Here is a 21,398-nt window from a genome sequence, read left to right as displayed (position 1 = left end):
CAAAATTCAACCGATATCTAATAAATGTTCATAAAAGCCTTGTTTGGGGACCTTTTTTTTTTTTGAAGGGAGGGGATATGCATTTCTGAGTGGGCTCATGTGTGTGCAGGTACACATGTATGTGTAAGTGCATATGCATATGTGTGCATGTGGAGATAGACGTCACCACAGTTGGTGGTATTTAAGGCAGGGTGTTGAGCCTGCTCTATTTAACCTAACTGGAGCCATTTTGTATTCAGTCTCCATTTTGTTCATAAGGTAAAATTAAGTTCAGGTTCTTAGACTCTATTTCTCAGAAGAAATTATCCATAGCTGACACTGGAGAATGCTACTAATAAGCCAGAAAATTATGGTTCACTTATACTCTATTATCTCAATGTATTGTGCCTCCCCCTCTTACTTCATCTAAGACCAATAAGCTCAAAAGTTAGCTGTCTGGTTAGCCAAAAATGTGACACCACTTCACTGCCTTTCAATTTAAACCTGGTTTTTCCTATAATAAGCCTGCCCTGAGGGTGGTCTGATACCACATTTAGGCTCCAAGTCCTTTTTTGTGGTCCTGATTGATCAGTCTTGGAGTGTGTGTTCAATAAACTAATTCTAACTTAACTGAGATCAATATTTGCATTGTTTATGTGGCAATTCTCAAACCCTAACACAGGAGTAGCCCTGCTTTAAGTAGCCCTGGATATCCTTGAACTTAGTGCATAGACCAGCTTGTCCTCAAACTCCTAGCGACCTGCCTGCCTCTGCCTCTGCTTCTGCCTCGCATGTGCTATGGTTAAAGATACCACCATGCTGGGCTTGTTGCTGTTAGTTTTGTGTTTGATTGTAGTTTGGTTTTTTTTTTTTTTTTTTTTTTTTTTTTTTTTTTTTTTTTGGTTTTTTGGTTTTTTGACAGGGTTTCTCTGTTATCCTGGAACTTACTCTGTAGACCAGGATGGCCTCGAACTCAGAGATCCACCTGCCTCTGCCTCCCAAGTGCTGGGATTAAAGGCGTGCGCCACCACGGCCCAGCTTGGTTTTGGTTTTTTGAGAGTGTTTCTGTGTAGCCCTGGATATCCTGGAACTCACTCTGTAGACCTGGCTGACCTCGAACTCAGAGATCCACCTGCCTCTGCCCTGCAAGTGTTGAGATCAAAGGCACCATCTGGCTGTTGCTGTTGTTTTTAATTACATTTCTTTATGTATGTTTATATGGGTGTATTTGTATGCATGAATGTGGGCCCCTGTTGTGCCAGGGAAATGTAACTGATCCCCCAAAACACTCACAGGAGCAGATCTGATGCAGCTCACAGCAGGGTCTTTATTCTATTCGAGCTAGTTTGGGTGTCCCCCAAGGCACCACCACCACACAGAATGGTTTTGGTGGTGGTGGAGCCCCGAATGTATATCTGAACAAGGCTTTATAGTAAGTAACAAGGAGGGAGTATGTGTACAAGTGTCTAATTGGAAAGCTCCTGTGGTCTTTAACATAATTGGCTGGTGCTGGTAGTCCTATCATAAACTTCTGCTCCCCTCTGCATTGTTGGTTGTTAGGCAAGGGGTGGGCTTGTAACCTGGGGTGTAGGTTTTTGGGGGGAATAACCAGGAGACACTGGTCTTGTTGAGGGTGTAACCTGGAAAAGCAGGTTTTGTTGGGGATTACCCTAGAGACTGGAGCTAGGCTCGGGTTTTGTTGGTGGGCAACTTGGAAACTAATGTTAGGTACCAGGCTGTGAGTTTACCTGGGTTCAAACTTAGGTCAGGTTCTCTGAAATGAAGTCTGAATTTAAAAGCTTTGGCCTCTCACCCCCACTTGAGGACAGTGTGCAGGAGTTAGTCTCCTCTCTCCATGTGGGCTCTGTAGATTTAATGCAGGCTTGATGGGAAGTGCCTTTACCCACTGAGCCATCATCCGGGTCATCACTTTGCTTTTGGTTTTGGTTCTGTTTTGAGCCAGGGGCTCTCACGGGGACATCCCTCTCCAGGGTCTAGCCCAGTAAGTGTAGGCCTCTTCTTTCATCAAGGAAATGTCTCTGCAACAAATGAAGACCATGCCAGAAAAACACAACCAATCAAAATGGAGAGTTGAGAAGACCAATCCCAATGGATACATTTACAATACAAGTCCTGCACCTAAGGCTTGGAGATTGTCTTAGTTTGAGTTACTATTGCTAAGGTGAAACACTGGGACCAGAAGCAAGTTGGGGAGGAAAGGGTTTATGTGGCTTAAACTCCCCACATTGCTGTCCATCACCGAAGCAAGTCAGGGCAGGAACTCATGCAAGGCTGGAACATGGAGGCAGGAGCTGGTACAGAGGCCACCGAGGAATGCTGCTTGATAGCTTGCTCCCTATGGTTTTCTCAGCTTGATTTCTTATAGAACTCAGGACCATCAGTAACACTATACAGACTGAGCGGGTTGTAGTTACATAATTAGGACTATTATATGTTTATATATATACATACATGTGTGCATGTAACAATAATGTTTTAAAGATTTATTTATTATAAATAAGCACACTGTAGCTGTCTTCAGATGCACCAGAAGAGGGCATCAGATCTCATTACCGGTGGTTGTGAGCCACCATGTGGTTGCTGGGATCCAAACTCAGGACCTTCAGAAAAGCAGTCAGTGCTCTTACCCAATGAGCCATCTTGCCAGCCCAATTAATTTTTTTAAAGGCCACAAATTTTAAAGAGTGTGGGGGGGTGTGATATGAAAAGGATTAGAGGGAGGAAAGGGAAGGGGGAACAGATGTATTTATACACGAATCTCAAAAAGTAAGAATCTTTTTTAAAATGGCACAAACTTAATAGTTATTATAAAGGGAAATGAAGTAACATCGTGGGAGGTAAGCCTGCTACAAAGCCCTTCCTTTAAAAGACAAGGACCCTCATACCCCAGTCTGGCCTTGAGCTTGCGATGGAGCTAAGGAGGACCATGAACTTCTGATCCTCCTGTCTCCATTTTCTGAGAGTGCAGGGATTACAAGCAGGCACTACACCTCAACTTTTATTTGTTTGGTTTTCCAAGACAGGGCTTCTCTGTGTAACAGTCCTAGCACTCACTCTGTAGACCAGGCTGGCCTCCAACTCACAGAGATCCACCTGCCTCTGCCCAGAGTACTGGGATCAAAGGTGGGCTCCACCTCATGCTCATTTTGTATGAAATGCTGGGAGATATGAACGAGGGTTTTGTGAATTCTAGGTATGCCTTCAACCAAGCAACCAGAAAGCACCTTTTGAGACATGAGCATGAGTCCCAGGAGAGCACAGTGACATGTCCTGGTGGTGGCCCAGTAGGAAGGGCATTCCTGCACAGCTGCTAGAGAAGCTCCTTTCAGGATTTTCCCATCTGTGCCAGGCTCTAGGTACAGTCTGGTGGCTCCATTTTCCTGGTGAGCTCCCTATTTTCCCTCTCAGGCACTCGTGAAACCTTTTTCATACATACTCATGTTGTGGCATCTGCCAACACAAAAGCCAGAAGTGACCCCCAAAGCCTGGGTCTCTGATAGCCATTTGGAAAGGACTGCCTGCAGACTGGCCGGTCCTGGTGAGAAGTTAGGGTACAGTCACTGACACAAGGTGGTGGCTTTATGCTAAGGACTCACTTTTTTTTTTTTTGGTACAGATTTATTTATTTATTATATAAGTACACTGTAGCTGTCTTCACACACACCAGAAGAGGGCATTGAGTCCCATTACAGACGGTTTTTTGAGCCACCATGTGGTTGCTGGGAATTGAACTCAGGACCTCTGGAAGAGCAACCAGTGCTCTTAACCCCTGAGCCATTTCTCCAGTCCAGGACTCACTCTTGGTAACAGAGGGATCTATTTCAGGGGAAGGGGGTGTAAGGAGGCCCAGTGAAGAGGCTGGGCATGCTGGCACACACCTGCAATCCAAGCAGTCCAGGGAAAGAGACAGAGCATTGCACCACACTGGGAGTCCAAGGCTATTGTGGTCTGCACAGCTAGGGATACACATTAAGAACATGTTTCAAAATAAATTAAAAAAAAAAAAGCAAATGGTACAACGATGCCAGCAATTAAAAAAATATGACAGATCAAAGCTAGCATGGGACTCCTGAGATTCTGAAGGCCATACTGGTGCAACAGAGAATCATCCACTATTGAGAAACAGGTGAGGTGTGCTCCTGACCCCTGGTAGAGATCAGTTATTCAACCATAGGCTACCAAGCAACCACGAATACATAGTCACTTGCTTTTATGGGCTGAATTCTGTCAGGTTTGCAGGAGTGTGAAGTATTTTGAAAGTTTGGACGAGCTGGACAGTGGTGGTACACACCTTTAATCCCAGCACTTGGGAACCAGGAGCAGGCAGATCTCTGAGTTCAAGGCCAGCATGGTCTACAGAGCCAGTTCTAGGATAGCCAAGGCTACACAAAGGCACCGTCTCAACAAACCAAAAAACTAAAACATTAAATTTGGACTAGAAAGGCCGTCGAGTGCCCTTAACAGAAATTGAGGCACCCTTCTAGTAAGATCCTGGAAGACAAGTGTGGACAGTGGAGGCCCAGCTCATAAAATTTCAGAGGGGAACAAGGTCTCTATGAGAAACGGCCATTTGTCTCTCTTTACCTCCTTAATCTCGTTCTGTCCTCTCATCTTGCTCCCCTTCTCCCCCCACTCCCCACCCCCCTCTCTCTCCACATGCTCATGGTTGGCCTGGCCTCTACTCCTCTGCCCTTTCTGCCTTTTTCTGCCTCTACTACCCTAACAACTCCCTCCCCATGCCCTGAATAAACTCTATTCTATACTATAAAAAGAAAAAAAAGAAAAAAGAAAAAGAAAATAAATAAAAAGAAATGGCATTTGTGTTATTTTGGCAAAGAATCTGGCTGACTTTTGCCAATATCCTAAGAACTCACTTGAGGCTAATTAAAAAGTAGTGGAGAGATTGAAGAGATGCCTCAACAGTTAAGGGCACCTGTGACTCTTATAGAAGACCCAGGTCCAATGCCCAACACACACATGGCAGCTTAAAACAGTCCATAATTCCAGTTCCAGGGGAATCCAATGCCCTTTCCTAACCTCCAGGCACCAGGTACAGGCATACATGCAAGCAAAAAGTCCATATACAACCAGGTGGTGGTGGTGGTGGCATACGCCTTTAATCCCAGCACTTGGGAGGCAAAGGCAGGCGGATTTCTGAGTTCGAGGCCAGCCTGGTCTACAGAGTTGAGTTCCAGGACAGCCAGGGCTACACAGAGAAACTCTATCTCGAAAAAAAAAAATCCATATACGTAAAAAGAATATTTTGAACACTTCTTACATAACTAATTTGTTTGGTTAGAGGAACTCTCAAGGCAAAACAGTATGGCATGGCTATTACTAATCATTCTTATGGGGATCTACAATGGAAAAAACAAAAGCAAAAGGTAGGGCAGAAAGAAATGGAAAATGGGGGGCTAGAGAGATGGCTCAGCGGTTAAGAGCACTGACTGCTCTTCCAAAAGTCCTGAGTTCAATTCTCAGCAACCACCTGGTGGCTCACAACCATCTGTAATGGGATCCATATACTCTTCTGGTGTGTCTGAAGATAGCTACAGTGTACTCTTCTAAATAAAATCAATAAATCTTAAAAAGGAAGAAAGAAATGAAAACTGAATAATGTGAAGAGGACAGGAGCATGAGGAAGCTTAAGAGTGTAGTCGTGATGAAGGCGCAGTAATCGCTGAAGGGATTAGCGCTACTATAGAGAAGCCTCCTGCTCTGAACTGGAAAAAACAGAATTTTAAGATGCTCTCAAGAATAAGATCCAGGGCTGGTAGATGGCTCAGTGGTTAAGAGCACTGACTGCTCTTCCAGAGGATTTGAGTTCAATTCCCAGCAACCACATGATGGCTCACAGCCATCTGTAATGGGGTCTGATACCCTCTTTTGGTGTGTCTGAGGAGAGCAACAGTGTACTTGCATACATAAATAAATAAACCTTTAAAAGCAGGGCGGTGTGGGCTGGCAAGATGGCTCAGCGGATAAGAGTACTGACTGCTCTCCCGAAGGTCCTGAGTTCGGATCTCAGCAACCACGTGGTGGCTCACAACCACCCGTAATGAGAGCTGACGCCCTCTTCTGGTGGGTCTGAAGACAGCTACAGTGAATTACACCGGAGCAGCGAGCAGAGCAGCAAGCAGGGCCAGAGAGAGCAGGGTCAGCAGAGGTCCTGAGTTCAATTCCCAGCAGCCACACACATGATAGCTCACGGCCATCTGTACAGCTACAGTGTACTCATACACATAAAATAAATAAAAAATGAATCTTTAAAAGCAGAGCAGTGGTGACACATACCTTTAATCGCAGCACTTGGGAGGCAGAGGCAGGCAGATTTCTGAGTTCGAGGCCAGCCTGGTCTACAGAGTGAGGTCCAGGACAGCCAGGACTATACAGAGAAATCCTATCTCAAAAAAACAAAAAAACAAAACAAAACAAAACAAAAAAACCTTTAAAAAAAAGACATGGTCTAGATGACATTCTGCATCTGCCTGAGTGCTGGGCTTGCCTGGATTTGTTGGCTTCCCTTAAACTGTTTCCTAGGACTCACAAGGCTTTCTTGATTACTATTTCTTTTCTTTTTTCTTTTAGAGATTTATATATTTTATGTATATGAGTACACTGTAGTTGTGAGCTTTCATGTGGTTGCTGGGAATTGAATTTAGGACCTCTGCTGGCTCCCGCTTGCTCAAGTCAACTCTGCTCACTCAGTCCCTGCTCATTCTGGCTCAAAGATTTATTATTTATTATAAATAATTACACTGTAGCTGTCTTCAGGCGCACCAGAAGAGGGTGTCAGATCTCATTACAGGTGGTTGTGAGCCACCATGTGGTTGCTGGAATTGGAACTCAGGACCTTCGGAAGAGCAGTCAGTGCTCTTACCGGCTGAGCCATCTCGCCAGTCCCCTGATACCTATTTTTTGTCTGTAAAAGAGAGATTCACTTTGAGTTCAAACAAAGTACAGGCTACACCTTCAGTGTGACACACACTTTTTTTTTAATGGGAAAATGTTAAAACATTACAGAAATAAAATAAAACATCTCCTAAGTAGACTATTCTTTAAGAACAAATCTGAATTTTCCCTGGCACCCTCAAGTTTCTGTTAGCATAAGTTACCCAAATAAAATAAGGCTTCTGGCTTATTCACAGTTACATACTTATATAGTGTGGTGGTTTGGATGAGAACAACCTCCATGGGCTCATATGTTCCAACACTTGGTCCTCAGTTGGTGGAACTGTTTGGGAATTATTAGGAGGTATGTCCTTGGACGATGTGTGTAACTGGGGGCAAGCTTTGAGGTTTTTAAAGACTCGCCATTTACAATTAGTTCTCTTCTAGTAATTGGCTGTCTCAAGATGTGAGCTCTAAGCTACTGCTCTGGCATCATGCCTGCCTGCCTGCCGCCATGTTCCCTGCCAAGATGGCCGTGAACACTCTCTGAAACTACCACTCTTAGAAGCTGTAAGGCCCACATAAATTCGTATAAGTTGCCTTGGTCCTGGTGCCATCACAGCAAGAGAGAAGTAGCTAAGACATTTAGGTAAATGACTTATCTCAAGTGAATTTTTTGGTGCTGAGTGAGCCTTGAGCTCCTATTAAAAGCTTTGCCACAGGCATTACATTTGTAAGGCTTCTCTCCTGTGTGAATCCTCTGGTGGATAATCAGGTGTGAACGCCACCTGAATATCTTCTCACACTCATCACACTGATGCAACGTTTTTACAGTGTTCACTTTTTTATGGTTCAAAAGGGTGGAACTTTCAGTGGCGTTCCCAAATTCACAGTACCACTGGGCTCTAGTGTGGATTCTCTGGTGTTCAATGAGGTAGGAGCTCCGGCTGAAGGCCTTCCCACACTCACTACACTCATAGGGCTTTACTCCAGCATGAATTATCTGGTGTTGGAAAAGGGTTGAATTTTGACTGAAGGCCTTCCCACACTCGCTACACTTATAGGGTCTCTCCCCAGTGTGAATCCTCTGATGGCTGGTGAGTTGGGTACTCATACTGAAGGCTTTCCCACACTGGATGCACTCATATGGCTTCTCTCCCTTATGGATCCTCTGGTGGTAAATGAGGCTGGAGCTCTGGCTAAAAGCTTTCCCACAGTCATTACACACATAAGGCTTCTCTCCAGTGTGGATTCGCTGATGCTGAATAAGGTGTGAGCCCTGGACGAAGCCCTTCCCACACTCATCGCATTTAAACGGCTTTTCTCCAGTGTGAGTTCTCTGATGGCGAATCAGTCGTGAGCTACAGCCAAAGGCTTTTGTGCACTTGTTGCACTTATAAGGTTTCTCTCCGGTATGGATCAGCTGATGCTGATTCAAGCGAGAGATCCACCTGAAAGCTTTCCCACACTCCTCACACTTAAATGGCTTCTCTATAGTGTTATTTCTCTGATGGGCAATAAGGCTTGGGCTCTCTGAGACTCTCAGCATTTGAGATTTCTCCCCCGTATGCATCCTCTGATGCTGGGCTAGAGTTGAGCTCTGGCTGAAGGCCTTGCCGCACTCCTGGCAGGGGTAGGGCCTCTCTCCAGTGTGAGTCCTCTGGTGTCTGACCAGCTGTGATTGCTGGCTGAAGGCTTTCCCGCACTCTTGACAACTGTACGGCCTTTCTCCTGTGTGGATTCTCTGATGATGGATGAGGCTTGAGCTCTGACCAAAAGTCTTCCCACACTCCTCACATCTGTAAGGCTTCTCTCCAGTATGAATTCTTTGATGTTGGATCAGTTTTGAGCTCAGGCGGAAACCCTTCCCACAATCAACACATTTAAATGGTTTCTCTCCGGTGTGGATTCTCTGATGCTGATTGAGTTGTGAACACAGCCTGAAGACTTTCCCGCACTCTTCACACCCATAAGGCTTCTTCCCACAGCAGTTACTTGTGTATTTCTCCTGTACGCAGTCAGGTGATGCTTTCTGGCACCCCTGACATCTGTATGGTCTTTCCTGTACACTCATCTCATATAGATCCAGGTTCAAAGCTGGTCTAAAGACTCTGCCACACACGTCACAGTTTTCTGATGTCCCCTTCCCATGGTCTCTCTGGTCATCGGGTTGATAACCCAGATCTGTGGCCTGCAGCCCCTCACATTCTTGGACAGCATCCTCTGTGAAGTTCTTGGGCATCATGGTCTCGCTATTCAAATGATGCTTCTGGAAAACTGGGCCACTCACTCTTAGCCCAAGGCTTCTTGGGCAATTCTCTGACCAGACCTTAGAATCCAAATTGTCTGCAAAGCCTGGAATCTGCCTTCTGAGAAAGTTTGTATACTCACAGGTCTGCTTGTGATCAGTTCTAATAGTGGAGTCTGAAATAAACACAAAGTAAAAATGTTCCTTACATCGGAGGTCTGAAAAAAAGGCAGAGGCAGCCCGGGCCGTGGGCAAGTATCAGCTGTAACACACCCCAAGTGCATGTAGCAAGGAGATAGACACAAAGGGGAACCCTCACAGTTCAGTGCACTGGGCAGTGATGATCTGCTCACACCTACAGGAGAGAGTGTGGAGAACTTCACAATCAGGCACCAAGGAATACTCTACACTATGCAAAATGAGACAGGACCAAGCAAGCCCAAGGACAGAATGTCAGTCCAGAATTCATCAGAGAAGGTCGGAGGCCCCCCAAACACGCTATCTGGCAAGTAAGGACAAAAGGGGGTCTCACCAAAATACAGGAAATGAGACCGGGACTGAAGAAGAAAGAGGTGGCGTCTTAGCAGGATGGGCCCAGAGCAGAACTGGGTACTCAACCTGTCCATGGCTGTCCTCCAAAGCAGGCTTCTCTGAGAAGGACCCAAACCACAAACCCACATCTGGCAAGCCTTGCTACACGTGTGATGGTTAGTTTTTACTGACAAATTGGCACCATCTAGGGTTACCTGGAAAGAGGAGACCTCAACTAGAAACTCCAGATCAGTCTGTGAGATGGTCTTGATTGACGATTTATTACGGAAAGACCTAGCCTACAATGGGCAGCATCAATCCTGAGCACCTGCGTCTGCACTGTATAAGCAAGCTAGCTCAGCCTCCGCCAGAGTAAGAGTAACAGTGCTCCTCCACTGTTTGTGCTTCATTTTCTACGCTGATTTCCCACTACGATTGATGGCTTATTACCTGGAAATGTAAACTGAAGTAAACTCTTTCCTTCCTAATTTTTTTATTAGATATTTCCTTTATTTACATTTCAAATGTTCTCCCCTTTCCTGGATTCCCCTCCCTATTCTCTACCCCCACCCCACGCTCACTAACCCACCCACTCCCGCTTCCCTGCCTTAGCATTCCCCTACACTGGGGCATCAAGCCTTCACAAGACCAAGGACCTCTCCTCTCACTGATGTCCCACATGGTCATCCTTTGCTACATATGCAGCTGGAGTCATGGGTCCCTCCATGTGTACTCTTTGGTTGGAGGTTTAGTCCCTAGGAGCTCTGGGTGTACTGGTTAGTTCATATTGTTGTTCCTCCTATGGGGCTGCAAACCCCTTCAGCTCCTTGGGTCCTTTCTTTAGCTCCTCCATTGGGGACTCTGTGCTCAGTCTAACGGATGGCTGTGAGCCTCTACTTCTGTATTAGTCGGGCACCGGCAAAGCCTCTCAGGAGACAGCTACATCAGGCTCCTGTCAGCAAGCACTTGTTGGCATCGACAATAATGTCTGGGTTTGGTAACTGCATATGGGAGGGATCCCCAGGTGGGACAGTCACTGGATGGCCTTTCTTTTAGCTTCTGCTCCACATTTTGTCTCTGTATCTCCTCCCACTGGTATTTTGATTCTCCTTCTAAGAAGGACCAAAGTATCTACACTGTGGTCTTCCTTCTTCTTAAGCTTCATGTGGTCTGTGAATTGTGTCTTGGGTATTCTGACCTAAGTGGTTTTTAATCTGAACGTTTTATCTTGTGCCACAATAGAGTTAGAGTGGCTATACCCAATAGTTCACACTGACTTCTTCCCTGGGGCAAGTTCAGGCAAGGGTCTTAGGGCCCAGAACACCCAAGAAGCCTTCATGACTTCTATTTTCCTTCTAGATGCTCCAAATCCACATAGGCTACCTGCCTTCCCTGATCCCACAGGCCAGATTTCTCTATGAACATTAAGTACATGACACATAGCTGCTGAATGGACAAGTGGTTTGTGTCTTTGTCTTTTTGTGGACTAGCCTTCCCAGAGGTGGCCACACACCTAGCTGTGGCTCTTTCTAGGAAGGACTGGCCTCCTCTGTAGTGTTCCTCAGCAGCCCAGCCTGGTGCACAGGACTCACCCCAGCCTCCCTCTGTCTTAAGACGTCACCTCAGCTCCTTCTTATTTAGACCTTCTCTGTGACAAGGCCTGGGCCTCACCTGTCTGGCAAATCCTTGGTGCCTCTGTCCCCTCTGCTCCCTGTAGATCAAGGACCCACGGCTCTTGTCCTTGCTCCAGCCGGGAGATCAGTTCAGGCTTAAAGACCAGGAATCCTGCTGTGTGAGAGAAGGAGATGCTGGAAATATGTCCTGGCGTCAGCCGCCCTCCTAGTTGCCAGCCACGAAGGATATGAGCTGCCAGATATATGTAGAGCCTAGGGAGGGTGATGAGGGATGAAGTGCTGGATACACAGGAGTCCCTTCTCCCCACCTTCTTAGGTTAGACAGAAAGGGGCACCCAGACTTCCACAATCTTCAGGGAATGCTGTCATCACAGAATAGGCTGGATCTACTTGGGGTACAAATGGAGCAGGGAAGCTTAAGCCCAGGCCAGCACTATGTTCTGCAAAGCCATGTGTTTTCTCCCCCAGTTCAAAAGGCAAGGATTACTTGCCTTTTACTTACTCCAAGAGGTAGGAGTAGCTAAGAAACAAAATTTAGCTAGGAGATAGCGGCCACACCTTTAATCCCAACATTCAGGAGGCAGAGGCAAGTAGATCTCTATTGAGTTCAAGGCCAGCCTGGTCTACAGAGGCCCAGGACAGCCAAGACTGTACAGAAAAACCCTGTTTCAAAACAACAAAGCAAAACAAACAAACAAACAGCAAACAAACTAGTAATGAAATGAATGAAGCAGATTCACACCACAAGTGGTGGTCCCAAACTCCCTTACGGCCAGCTCCTGAGAGTGGAGAAAACATATCCAATCAGGGATTGACGAAGTGGGGCTAGAGATGGCTCGACAGTTAAGAGCACTCATCCCTCTTCCAGTGGATACTTCCTACAGCGCAACTCTCAACTGTCCATAATTCCAGTTTCAGCAGATACACAGACATACATACAGGTAAAACACCCATACACACTGAAAAAAACAGAAAGATTAAGACAGCCCTAAGCTTGCGGCTTCCTGCAGGCTTCTCACAACATGGTAAGAGAGGCAGAGAAGAGTACAAGAGCCAGCAAGCATGTCCAACCCACAGCCCACAAGCCACACGCAGAAAAGGACAGTGATGAATGTGGCCTAACACAAAACTATGAACTTATTTAACATGTGAAGTGTTTTTTTGTTTTGTTTTGTTTTGTTTCGATAACTCAATTGTAAGGCTCTTGAATGGGAACCTCAATGAAGGATATGTCACAATATCAAAAAGGTAAACACATGGTACACCAACAGGCTCAAGCTTTAAGTACAGGCAGGACCCCACAAACATCAGGAAACACACATCCTTGGGTCAAGTCAGGCCATGAGTTGTGGACCCACCAAAGAATATACAACAGAACAGCATAGCTTGGGGGACATGAACCACAAAGGGGCAGTTCAGAGGTGATCAGCTATTTGGAAATTAAGCAATGAATCACTAAGTGATAACTACTTTTATTATGAGTCAAATTCTATACAATGTAGCTATAGATAAAATTTTACACTTTTAAATACATTTACTATAAACAAGAAGCTAGGCATGGTAGCATATGCCTTTAATCCCAACCCTTGGGTGATGGAGGGAGATGGCTTTCTGTGATTTCAAAGCAGTCTACATAGTGATTGCCAGGACAGGGTTACATAGTAAGACCCTGTCTCAAACATTCTAACTGAAAAGACCTATCAAGCTGAAGAAGCTCTGAGTACAAAAACCTAAATCTATATAAATAAAAAAGAACAAAAGCAGTCAAAGTGAGCAAGAAAAAAGAACAAAGACACAGAACAGGACCAGCGGGCTGGTAATATGTCTCCGTCGGCAGAGTGCTTGCCAAGCATGCACATGGTCCTGACTTAAATTCCTAGCGTCATCACATAAATCGGGCATTGTGGCCCAGAGATGTAAACTTAGCAGATGGGAGGTGCAGGCAAGAGAACCACAAGTTCAAGTCATCCTCAGCTATGTTGTGAGTCAAAAATACAGAGGTCAGCTTTGGATACATGAGACCACCTTGGGAGGCAGAGGCAGGCGGATTTCTCAGCTCACGGACAGCCTGGTTTACAGAGGACAGTTAAGGCTACGCGGAGAAACCATGCTGGGGGAAAAAATCAACCAACCAACTAACCAACAAGAAGCAAAACCAAGAGGGAAAATCTTTGAAATGATGATGAAAGTTGTTTAGCAGAGCCTATCAAGGTCATCATAAAAAGATGTTGGTAAAAAAAAAAAATCTGGGGCTGGAGAGATGCTCAACGGGTAAGAGCACTGATGCCCTCTTCTGGTGTGTCTGAAGAAAGTGACAGTGTACTCACACACATTAGGTGAGTGTGTGTGTGTGTGTGTGTGTGTGTGTGTGAGAGAGAGAGAGAGAGAGAGAGAGAGAGAGAGAGAGAGAGAGAGAAATCTATCCAGGCATGGCAGCATAGGCCTTGAATCCCAGCACCCGGGAGGCAGAGGCAAGTATATTTCTGTCAGTGTTCCGACAGCCTGGCCTACATAGCAAGATCCAGAACTGCCAGGACTACATAGTGAAACACTGTTTCAAAAAATAAAAGTAAAGGGGTTGGGGATTTAGCTCAGTGGTAGAGCGCTTGCCTAGCAAGCACAAGGCCCTGGGTTTGGTCCTCAGCTCTGGAAAAAAATAAAATAAAATAAAATAAAAGTAAAGGACAAAATCTGAATACACCAGTGGGTAGAAAATGACAAACTTAGTAAAAGAACAACAGAAGCTGAGGAGACTATTAACCTCAGAGGAAACGCAAATGAGGCCAAGGCCAAGACTGGGCAGCAGCGTGAGATGCCTGTCTCAAAACGAAAACAATGTTCAGCCACTTGGTGTTGAAACATGTTTATTATAGAAGCAGAAACTGCAGGGAAAGACCAACAGAGTTCCTTTTGAAACTGGGTAGTTTGCTAAGGAACCACTGCTGTCTCACGCACAGGTCCAGAGTAACACTATGTGCAAACGAAGACTCGTAATGCAGACAAAGTGGGATGACGGTCTGTCACTGAGAGCCATGCAGAAGACATGGCTGCTATATACTAGGCAAGAACGCTTAGGCATTCACCTCACAGAAGGTAAACCATCACCATCCCTGGCAGGCCAGGACCCCATGGGATGATTGAGCAAAGGAACAATACACTCCATGTATTTTGCTTCTTATTACAGTGACATGGGATAAACTAGATGTAAGTTTAAGATAGCTCTTACAAAGTAAGTTTAAATTGCTAGTGCTATCATCAGTAGTACCCTTTGTTAAAATTCTAAGGCGTGGAGGCTAGAGAGATGGCTCAGCAGTTAAGAGCACTGACTGCTCTTTCAGAGGTCCTGAGTTCAATTCCCAGCAACGACACAGTGGCTCACAACCATCTGTAATGGGATCAGATCTTTTCTTCTGGAGTATCTGAAGACAGCTACAGTGTACTCATATACATAAAATAAGTAAATCTTTTTTTTTAAAAGGTAAAATAAATTATATATGAAAATTCTAAGGTGTGTATTTAATGTGCTTTATTTACAATAGGTCATTTTGGTTTTAGTGAAATCTAACACAAGATATTCTAAACACCTAAACACCACAAGTCAATTAGGCACAGCAACCATCTAAAGAAGAGAGCAAAGGAGCTGCACAAACCCACGATTCCAGAACTCACAAAGTAACAGCCAGGACAGGACAGGACAGGACAGGACGTCCAAACCCTCAAAAACCAGACAAACAACAGAATCTCAAGTTGTTTTACTTTCTTTGTTGTTGTTGTTTCCATTTGGGTTTTTTTTTTTTGTTTTGATTGTTGTTTTCAAAACAGTATTTCTGTGAAGTTGCTCTGTAGACCAGGCTGACCTTGAACTCAGAGACTGGCCTGCACCTGCCTCCAGATGGTCAGGATTAAAGGCATGCACCATCATGCCCAGCCTCTCTGGTTTGGTTTTTTTTTTTTTGTTTTTCCTTTTTGCTCTCGGTGGTGCTAGGCACTGACTCCAGAGCTTTATCCATGACAGAACAAGACTTGACCACTGACCGGCATGCCCTCCAGCCCTTATCACACCCTACTAATAAAACTTCACAAAACTGGATTTAGCCAGATTAGACTGGATGAACAATTATAGGCCTACTCTAATGCTGAGAGAGGTACCTGGTGAACCAACTACACCCCATCCCTACCTCCCCTACGCCTGGTCCACCGGCCCAGGCATCCTCTCAAGAACCCAGGACACTCTCCTGTTGTAGGGACCACCATCACGTGGGGTCAGCTCTGAAGGGGGCTCAGTAACAGGTGAGATGCACAGCAGCCAGCAAGGAAGAAATCCCATTCTACCACAAAGGTGAAACAAAATAGAGAGTGTGTGTGCTAGAGCGGCCTGCAGGGAAGGCAGCAAGAACTGAACGGGAGTCAGCTGATAGCAGGGCCGACTTAGGTGTCACTGACACTCTAGTTCCAAAGAGTTTTCCCTGGAGACTCCTCACACTAACTCCATCTTTTTCCTTTCCCTTTCTTTCCTTTCTTTTTTTTTTTCTTTTTTCTTTTTCTTTCTTTCTTTTGTTTTCTTTTCTTTTTTTTTTCTGTTGTTTTGTTTAAGCTACTTCAAGTGTGGGGTGAGAAACTGGTTTGACTGGTTCCCAGAGGTCCACTTACCTAGGGTACCCCTAAGCTGGGTGACACGTGTAAAGCCTGGAGCTAGCCTAGCACACTCAGATTCAAAGTTTAGCCCCTAAGGCCCAAGCAGTTAGCATCCACACCCGGTCTCTGACAAGTGAGGTGTATGGAGCACACCCCTAGGAGGAGCCTCACCTAGTCCTGCCACGCTGTTGTGGTTCTCCAGCATCACCTCCCTGTAGAGAGCCCTCTGACCAGAATCCAGACATTGCCACTCCTCCCGAGAGAAGTGCACAGCCACATCGCCAAATGTCACCGTCTCCTGAAAGGACACACACTCAGCATCCCAGATACCCCTAGGTACCAGCTCTCCTATGGCCCTACAACATGGCCATACCTCAAGAAGGTGACCCATGGGATGGGAGTAGAGTCACAGGGATCCTTTTGGCTCTTAAATCTTACAAGTAAAGAAGGGACTTAATCCAAAGGAGCGACCTTATGTTCCTCCCCACTGAATGGACACAGCTAAAGGCTGGTCTGGGCAGACATTTATTCACCGCCTCAGGGACTGAGCCTGACAAGAGCCACAGTGAGGGTCAAAGCTTGATATGTGATCAGGCCCAAAGTAGGAAGCAGGGGCTTGACAGGAGTGGAGAGAGCATACAGGCAGCCAGGCTTCCTACCATGAGATCTGGAGGGTGGGATCCACTCGCCTTGACTCAGACACCTGTGAGAAATCATGACAAGATCAGAGGTCAGAGTGCAGGAAGCTCCCCAGGTCCCAGGGTGACCAGAGGGACTCTGTACCCCCTGCTTCTTTACCACCTATGGTAGACCGACAGACACACCAGACTGGGCAAAGGCAGCACTGACATTTGAGTATCAGCTCCTGAACCTTCTTGTCTGTGTGGGAGTAAGGGCTCCAAGCATGATGTCCAGCTGCTGCAGGGGGGTGGAGTGGGACACTCCTTTAGTCTCAAAGCCAGCCTGGTCTACAGAATGAGTTCCAGGACAGCTAAGGCTACTCAGAGAAACCCTGTCTCCATAAACCAAAAATGCATGAATGAATAAACAAATGAATGGCTGCCATAGGCCACACCTTCAACTGAACAGCAAGGGAGAGGACAGTGAATTTACAAGAATTTTGCCTTCGTGGGACATCTGGGAGAAAAGACAAAGAGCCGTAAAATCACATCCATGACATTGCTGAAGTACGGGGGGGGGTAGGGGGGGGGATGGGATAGAAATGTGTTTAAATGAGAAAGTCTGGTAAAGGACGTAGGCCAAGCTGGTGGCCCAGATCTGAAATGCACTTCAGGACCTGAAAGTGGAGCAACGTGAGGCAATCTGTGAACCCAAGCAGACAAGGAAAGTAGTGTTGACTGGAGGCAGTAGCAGACAGGGCCAGAATAAAATGGTCTACAGCTGCCTTAAGTCACAAGGATGACAACACAGGATTCGAGAAGTCCCCTTGGCTAAACCAAAGCCCTTGGGCCCCTCCTGGCACACAGGAATACCCACCGTCTGGTCAAAATGGGAGGGAGGAAGCTGGCTTCCTACGTAGCTTTTGGCTGAGGTATCCGGCCACTGGCTAACCCAAGCAGCAGTGAACACTAGACAAGGGTTCCCCTCTCAGGCTCCAGCATTTGGACAGCCAGTGAGAAATCGCGGTCTCAGATACAGAAGGGCAAATCCTGAGGTGCCATCTGAGTCCACAACCGTGACAACACTGTCAACCTCTTGTCACCGACTCCAGGTCATTCAGGTGCAGAAACGAGAGGAGAGACGGTCCCGGAAAGTGACTACTCACGAGGAACTAGGGAGGCCGCAGCCAGCCCCAGGCTTGGAGGGAAGCAGCCTTACCCAGGCTCAACCCTGGAGCTCGGGGGGCAGGCTAGAGGAGCTGGGGTGCTCGGCTATTCAACTCGCATCCGCTGGGATCAAGTCCTCCGCCAGGCATTCACAACAGCGCCGAGCCGCCCACGCCTTCCATCCTTTTGGGGAGGAGAGGCAAGTGCCCCTTGCCCTGACAACAAGGGAAGCGACTGCGCCTATTCACCGGCCGGGGCGCTTCAGGGACCCGCCAACAGCGAGCCACCGGAAACGGCTTTGCACGCCTATCCCTCCGTGTCCCACCCGGCCGGCCGACTTCCGCCCGTTGGGATCGACTCGTTTGCCAGCATCACCCGGTTGGTTCTCCAGCCCCGCCCCCGGGGTTACGGGTTGGGGCGGGGCCAGAAGTTGTTAGCCCGTAAGGTGCTGAGCTAGAGTCTGAGGGGCAGGGCCGGGAGGTGTGGTTGGAGGTCACGGAAGGCGGGGCGCGACCAGGGGGCGGGGCCAGAGGATGGATTTCTGATGAGAAGGCGCCTGCCCAGCCAGTCTCACTACCAACCCCAAAATCCCCTACTAAAGGCTTTCCCTTACCAAAAGTCCCTTTGGGTCCCTGTACCTTAAAGATAGAGTCTTTAGGAGAAAAGCACATCCCTAGCTTCTCAAGAATGCCAGCTTCTGAGTCAACCTGATTTTTTTTTCCTGCCAACTCTCCTTGCCCTAACATTGTTCTTCAACTGTCGGAGAGCCTAGGCCTTTAAATTCTAGTAACAAGGAGAAACTAGCACAGGGAGCGGGAGGTTGGCAGAACTAAGTGAGGGATGGCATCAACAGTGATAAAGAAAGGAGTATTTCAGGCAGGATAGAGGGCCTATTGTCTCTGCACTGCTGAGAGGGTGTGAGAGGAGAGGACATAGCCTCGGAAAGCGGCTCAGAGGGAGCTCTAACAGTAGCTGGAGTCTATGAGGATGTGTATATATGCACATTCGCATGCGTGCGTGCGTGCGTGTGTGTGTGTGTGTGTGTGTGTGTGTGTGTGGTATATATGTGTGTGTGTGTGTGTGTGTGTATGTGGTATATATGTGTATATGTGCGTGTGTGTGTGCTGTATAAGTGTATGTGTGTGTGTGGTGTATAAGTGTATTGCGTGTGTGTGGTGTATATGTGTGTGTGCGTATGTGTGCAAGTGTGTGTGCGTCTGTGTGTCTGTGCATGTGTGTGCTGCCCCTTGATGTGAGCTTTTTCACCTCCCATCTGAAGGCTATTGGAGCCTATACTATATTGGAGCATTATACTATGTCCAAAGTGAATGAACAACAACAACAAAAGGAAATAAAAGGAAAGGGACCTGTCTGCTCCTAGGTACGATGGAAGAGAAAGCTTATTGTAGCCGGGCAGTGGTGGCGAATGCCTTTAATCCCAGCACTTGGGAGGCTACAGAGTGAGTTCCAGGACAGCAGACAGCCAGTGCTACAGAGAGAAACCCTGTCTCAAGAAACCACAAAAAAAGAGGAAAGTTTATTGCAGATAAAAGGGAGAGCATAGCCAGAGGCAGGGACATCTTAGGGAGTTCAGAGTAGACATGGCCCTGAGCCACGTGGGGAGAGGGGAGATGGTGGGGAGTCATATCCAGAGGCCAGGAGGGTCAAGAGAGTAGACAAAAAGACCAAGTAACCAAAATGGCTGGATTATATAGATTTCTGTAATTTTACTTTCTGTAATTTCTGACGTTTTACTATGTGTGTACATTCTATTTTTTATTTCTGTGCATCTGCATCTGTATGAGTGTCCATGGGTGCAGGAGTGTCCAGAAGAGAGTGCAGGAACCCGGGACCTGGAATTAGAGATGGTAATGAATCACCTGATGTGAAGGTTATGTGGATGAACAGCAAGCACTTGACCACTTGTCTCTCCAGCACCCACGTGCTTTATCTTCTCTTAGCAAGAGCCTGTTATGAAGCCCCTGTTCTTTCTGAACATTAAATATAATTACAAAGGAATTGGCATAACCACCCACTGAGTCAGACAGCTTCAGCGGTGAACTCATGCATAGTATACCTTCAAAGTATCCTTTCATTTTCAGAAAGAAAAAAATAACTTTTTGGGTTCAAGCTGAGCAGGCAAAGAGATATTCCTGTTTGTCACATTAATTCCTCAAAAGTGTACTCTGTAACCTTGTACTGAGCATGCTCAGGAATGTACGCTTTAACTGAACACTCTTAGGAGAGGGCTAACCCTTATATGATATGCATAGGCTCCCTGGATTAAATCTTTATGCTTCCTTTGTTCCAGGAGGGCATTGCTCTACTTCCCTCTATTCCACTGCCATGCAGAACACTGACTCAGAGCAGTCTGAACTGCTGTCTCCCAATGTGTGTTTTTTTTTAAAGATTTTATTTATTATATATGAGTACACTGTGGCTGTCTTCAGACACTTCAAAAGAGGGAGTCAGATCTCACAACAGATGATGTGGTTGCTGGGATTTGAACTTAGGACCTTTGGAAGAGGAGTCAGTGCTCTTTTTTTTTTTTAAATGTATTTATTATAAGTACACTGTAGCTGTCTTCAGACGCATCAGAAGAGGGCATCAGATCTCATTACGGGTGGTTGTGAGTCACCATGTGGTTGCTGGGATTTGAACTCATGACCTTTGGAAGAGCAATCGGCGCTCTTACCCGCTGAGCCATCTCTTTTTTTTTTTAATATTTATTTATTTATTATATGTAAATACACTGTAGCTGTCTTCAGATACCTCAGAAAAGGGCATCAGATCTCTCCAGGGCTGAGCCATCTCTCCAGCCCCCAATGGGATTTCTAAGCGCCTAACTATGCTTTATTTTCTTATATAGTTTTGGAATTTGAATTGATTGGCAAGATAAAGTAAAAAGAAAATGAAAAAATATACATTGTTTCATAACTATGAAACATATCTCTCTCTATTTTAGATTTATTTACTATGTAGACATCATATATACCTGCATGTATGCCTGCAGGCCAGAAGAGCACCAGACCTCATAGAGAGTTATGAGCCACTATGTGGTTGCTGGGAATTGAACTCAGGATCTCTGGAAGAACAGCAGGTGCTCTTAACCGCTGAGCCATCTCTCCAGCTAATCTCAAGTCAACTGCCTGATGCTTTACCAAAACACCACACACACACACACACACACACAAGGGCAGGACACATATGTCCCCGAGCCACCTCCTGAGGCCAGATGAGTTTCAGGTCTCCATTAGAAGATGGAGCTCTGTGGCACAGATATCTCTTAACCTCTTCAAGTCAGTTCCCTGAGGGGCTGGCAAAGGCATAGCACAGCCTGTGTTTTCTTCAGCATTAATTACAGTAAGTTTCTGAAAAAACCCTGCTTCCCCCCCCCCAAAAAAAAACAGAGAAAGACAAAAGGATCAACCATCTCTCTAGTTAGTAGGGAATTCAAACTTTCTTGTTAGAAAACAAGCAGGAGCAACAGAGGACACAATGTCTCATAGGAGCTGGTGACCAAGCCTGCTCACTCAGTCAACAGGGTCTCAAGGGAGGGAGGGAGGACTGACAAGAAAAAGACAATTAGACAAAACTATAACACGGCTCCAGCCAATGCTGAGGCTAAAGCAGGTTTATTTTTCCCAGTCTACTTTTATACCATTCTAGGCA

The 21,398-nt window shown here is 46.2% G+C and overlaps 1 protein-coding gene across 5 annotated transcripts; it reads right to left on the bottom strand.

Annotated features, from left to right (window-relative positions):
* Positions 1 to 6,976: 6,976 nt before the first annotated feature.
* Positions 6,977 to 18,183, bottom strand: Znf7 (zinc finger protein 7). 5 transcript variants are annotated; one of them, XM_031347954.1, is made up of 5 exons: positions 17,437 to 18,183; positions 16,599 to 16,642; positions 16,111 to 16,237; positions 11,342 to 11,458; positions 6,977 to 9,315 (listed from the first exon to the last, which is right to left on the bottom strand). In XM_031347954.1, the coding sequence occupies exons 2-5, from the start codon at positions 16,599 to 16,601 to the stop codon at positions 7,550 to 7,552; spliced, it is 2,013 nt and encodes a 670-aa protein (XP_031203814.1). In that variant the 5' UTR covers positions 16,602 to 16,642; positions 17,437 to 18,183; the 3' UTR covers positions 6,977 to 7,549. The 5 variants fall into 5 exon arrangements, with proteins under 5 accessions (XP_031203814.1, XP_031203828.1, XP_031203821.1 ...); XM_031347968.1 differs by having other exon boundaries at positions 16,111 to 16,234; XM_031347961.1 differs by having other exon boundaries at positions 17,726 to 18,183.
* Positions 18,184 to 21,398: the final 3,215 nt, after the last annotated feature.

This window comes from Mastomys coucha, unplaced genomic scaffold, assembly GCF_008632895.1.
Source record: "Mastomys coucha isolate ucsf_1 unplaced genomic scaffold, UCSF_Mcou_1 pScaffold11, whole genome shotgun sequence".
Classification (NCBI taxonomy): Eukaryota; Metazoa; Chordata; class Mammalia; order Rodentia; family Muridae; genus Mastomys; species Mastomys coucha.
This window is presented reverse-complemented; position numbering and strand designations above follow the sequence as displayed.

What these genes read in the sequence shown, in the direction of transcription:
- Znf7 (XM_031347943.1), bottom strand. Translation starts at nt 16,330, where the DNA reads ATGGGTCACCTTCTTGAGGTATGGCCATGTTGTAGGGCCATAGGAGAG. An exon ending in CAACAGCGTGGCAGGACTAG is followed by an intron (nt 11,459 to 16,110) that starts GTGAGGCTCCTC and finishes TCTCTCACACAG; the next exon opens with CAGGATTCCTGGTCTTTAAG. An exon ending in ACCAAGGATTTGCCAGACAG is followed by an intron (nt 9,316 to 11,341) that starts GTGAGGCCCAGG and finishes TGTTTATTTCAG; the next exon opens with ACTCCACTATTAGAACTGAT.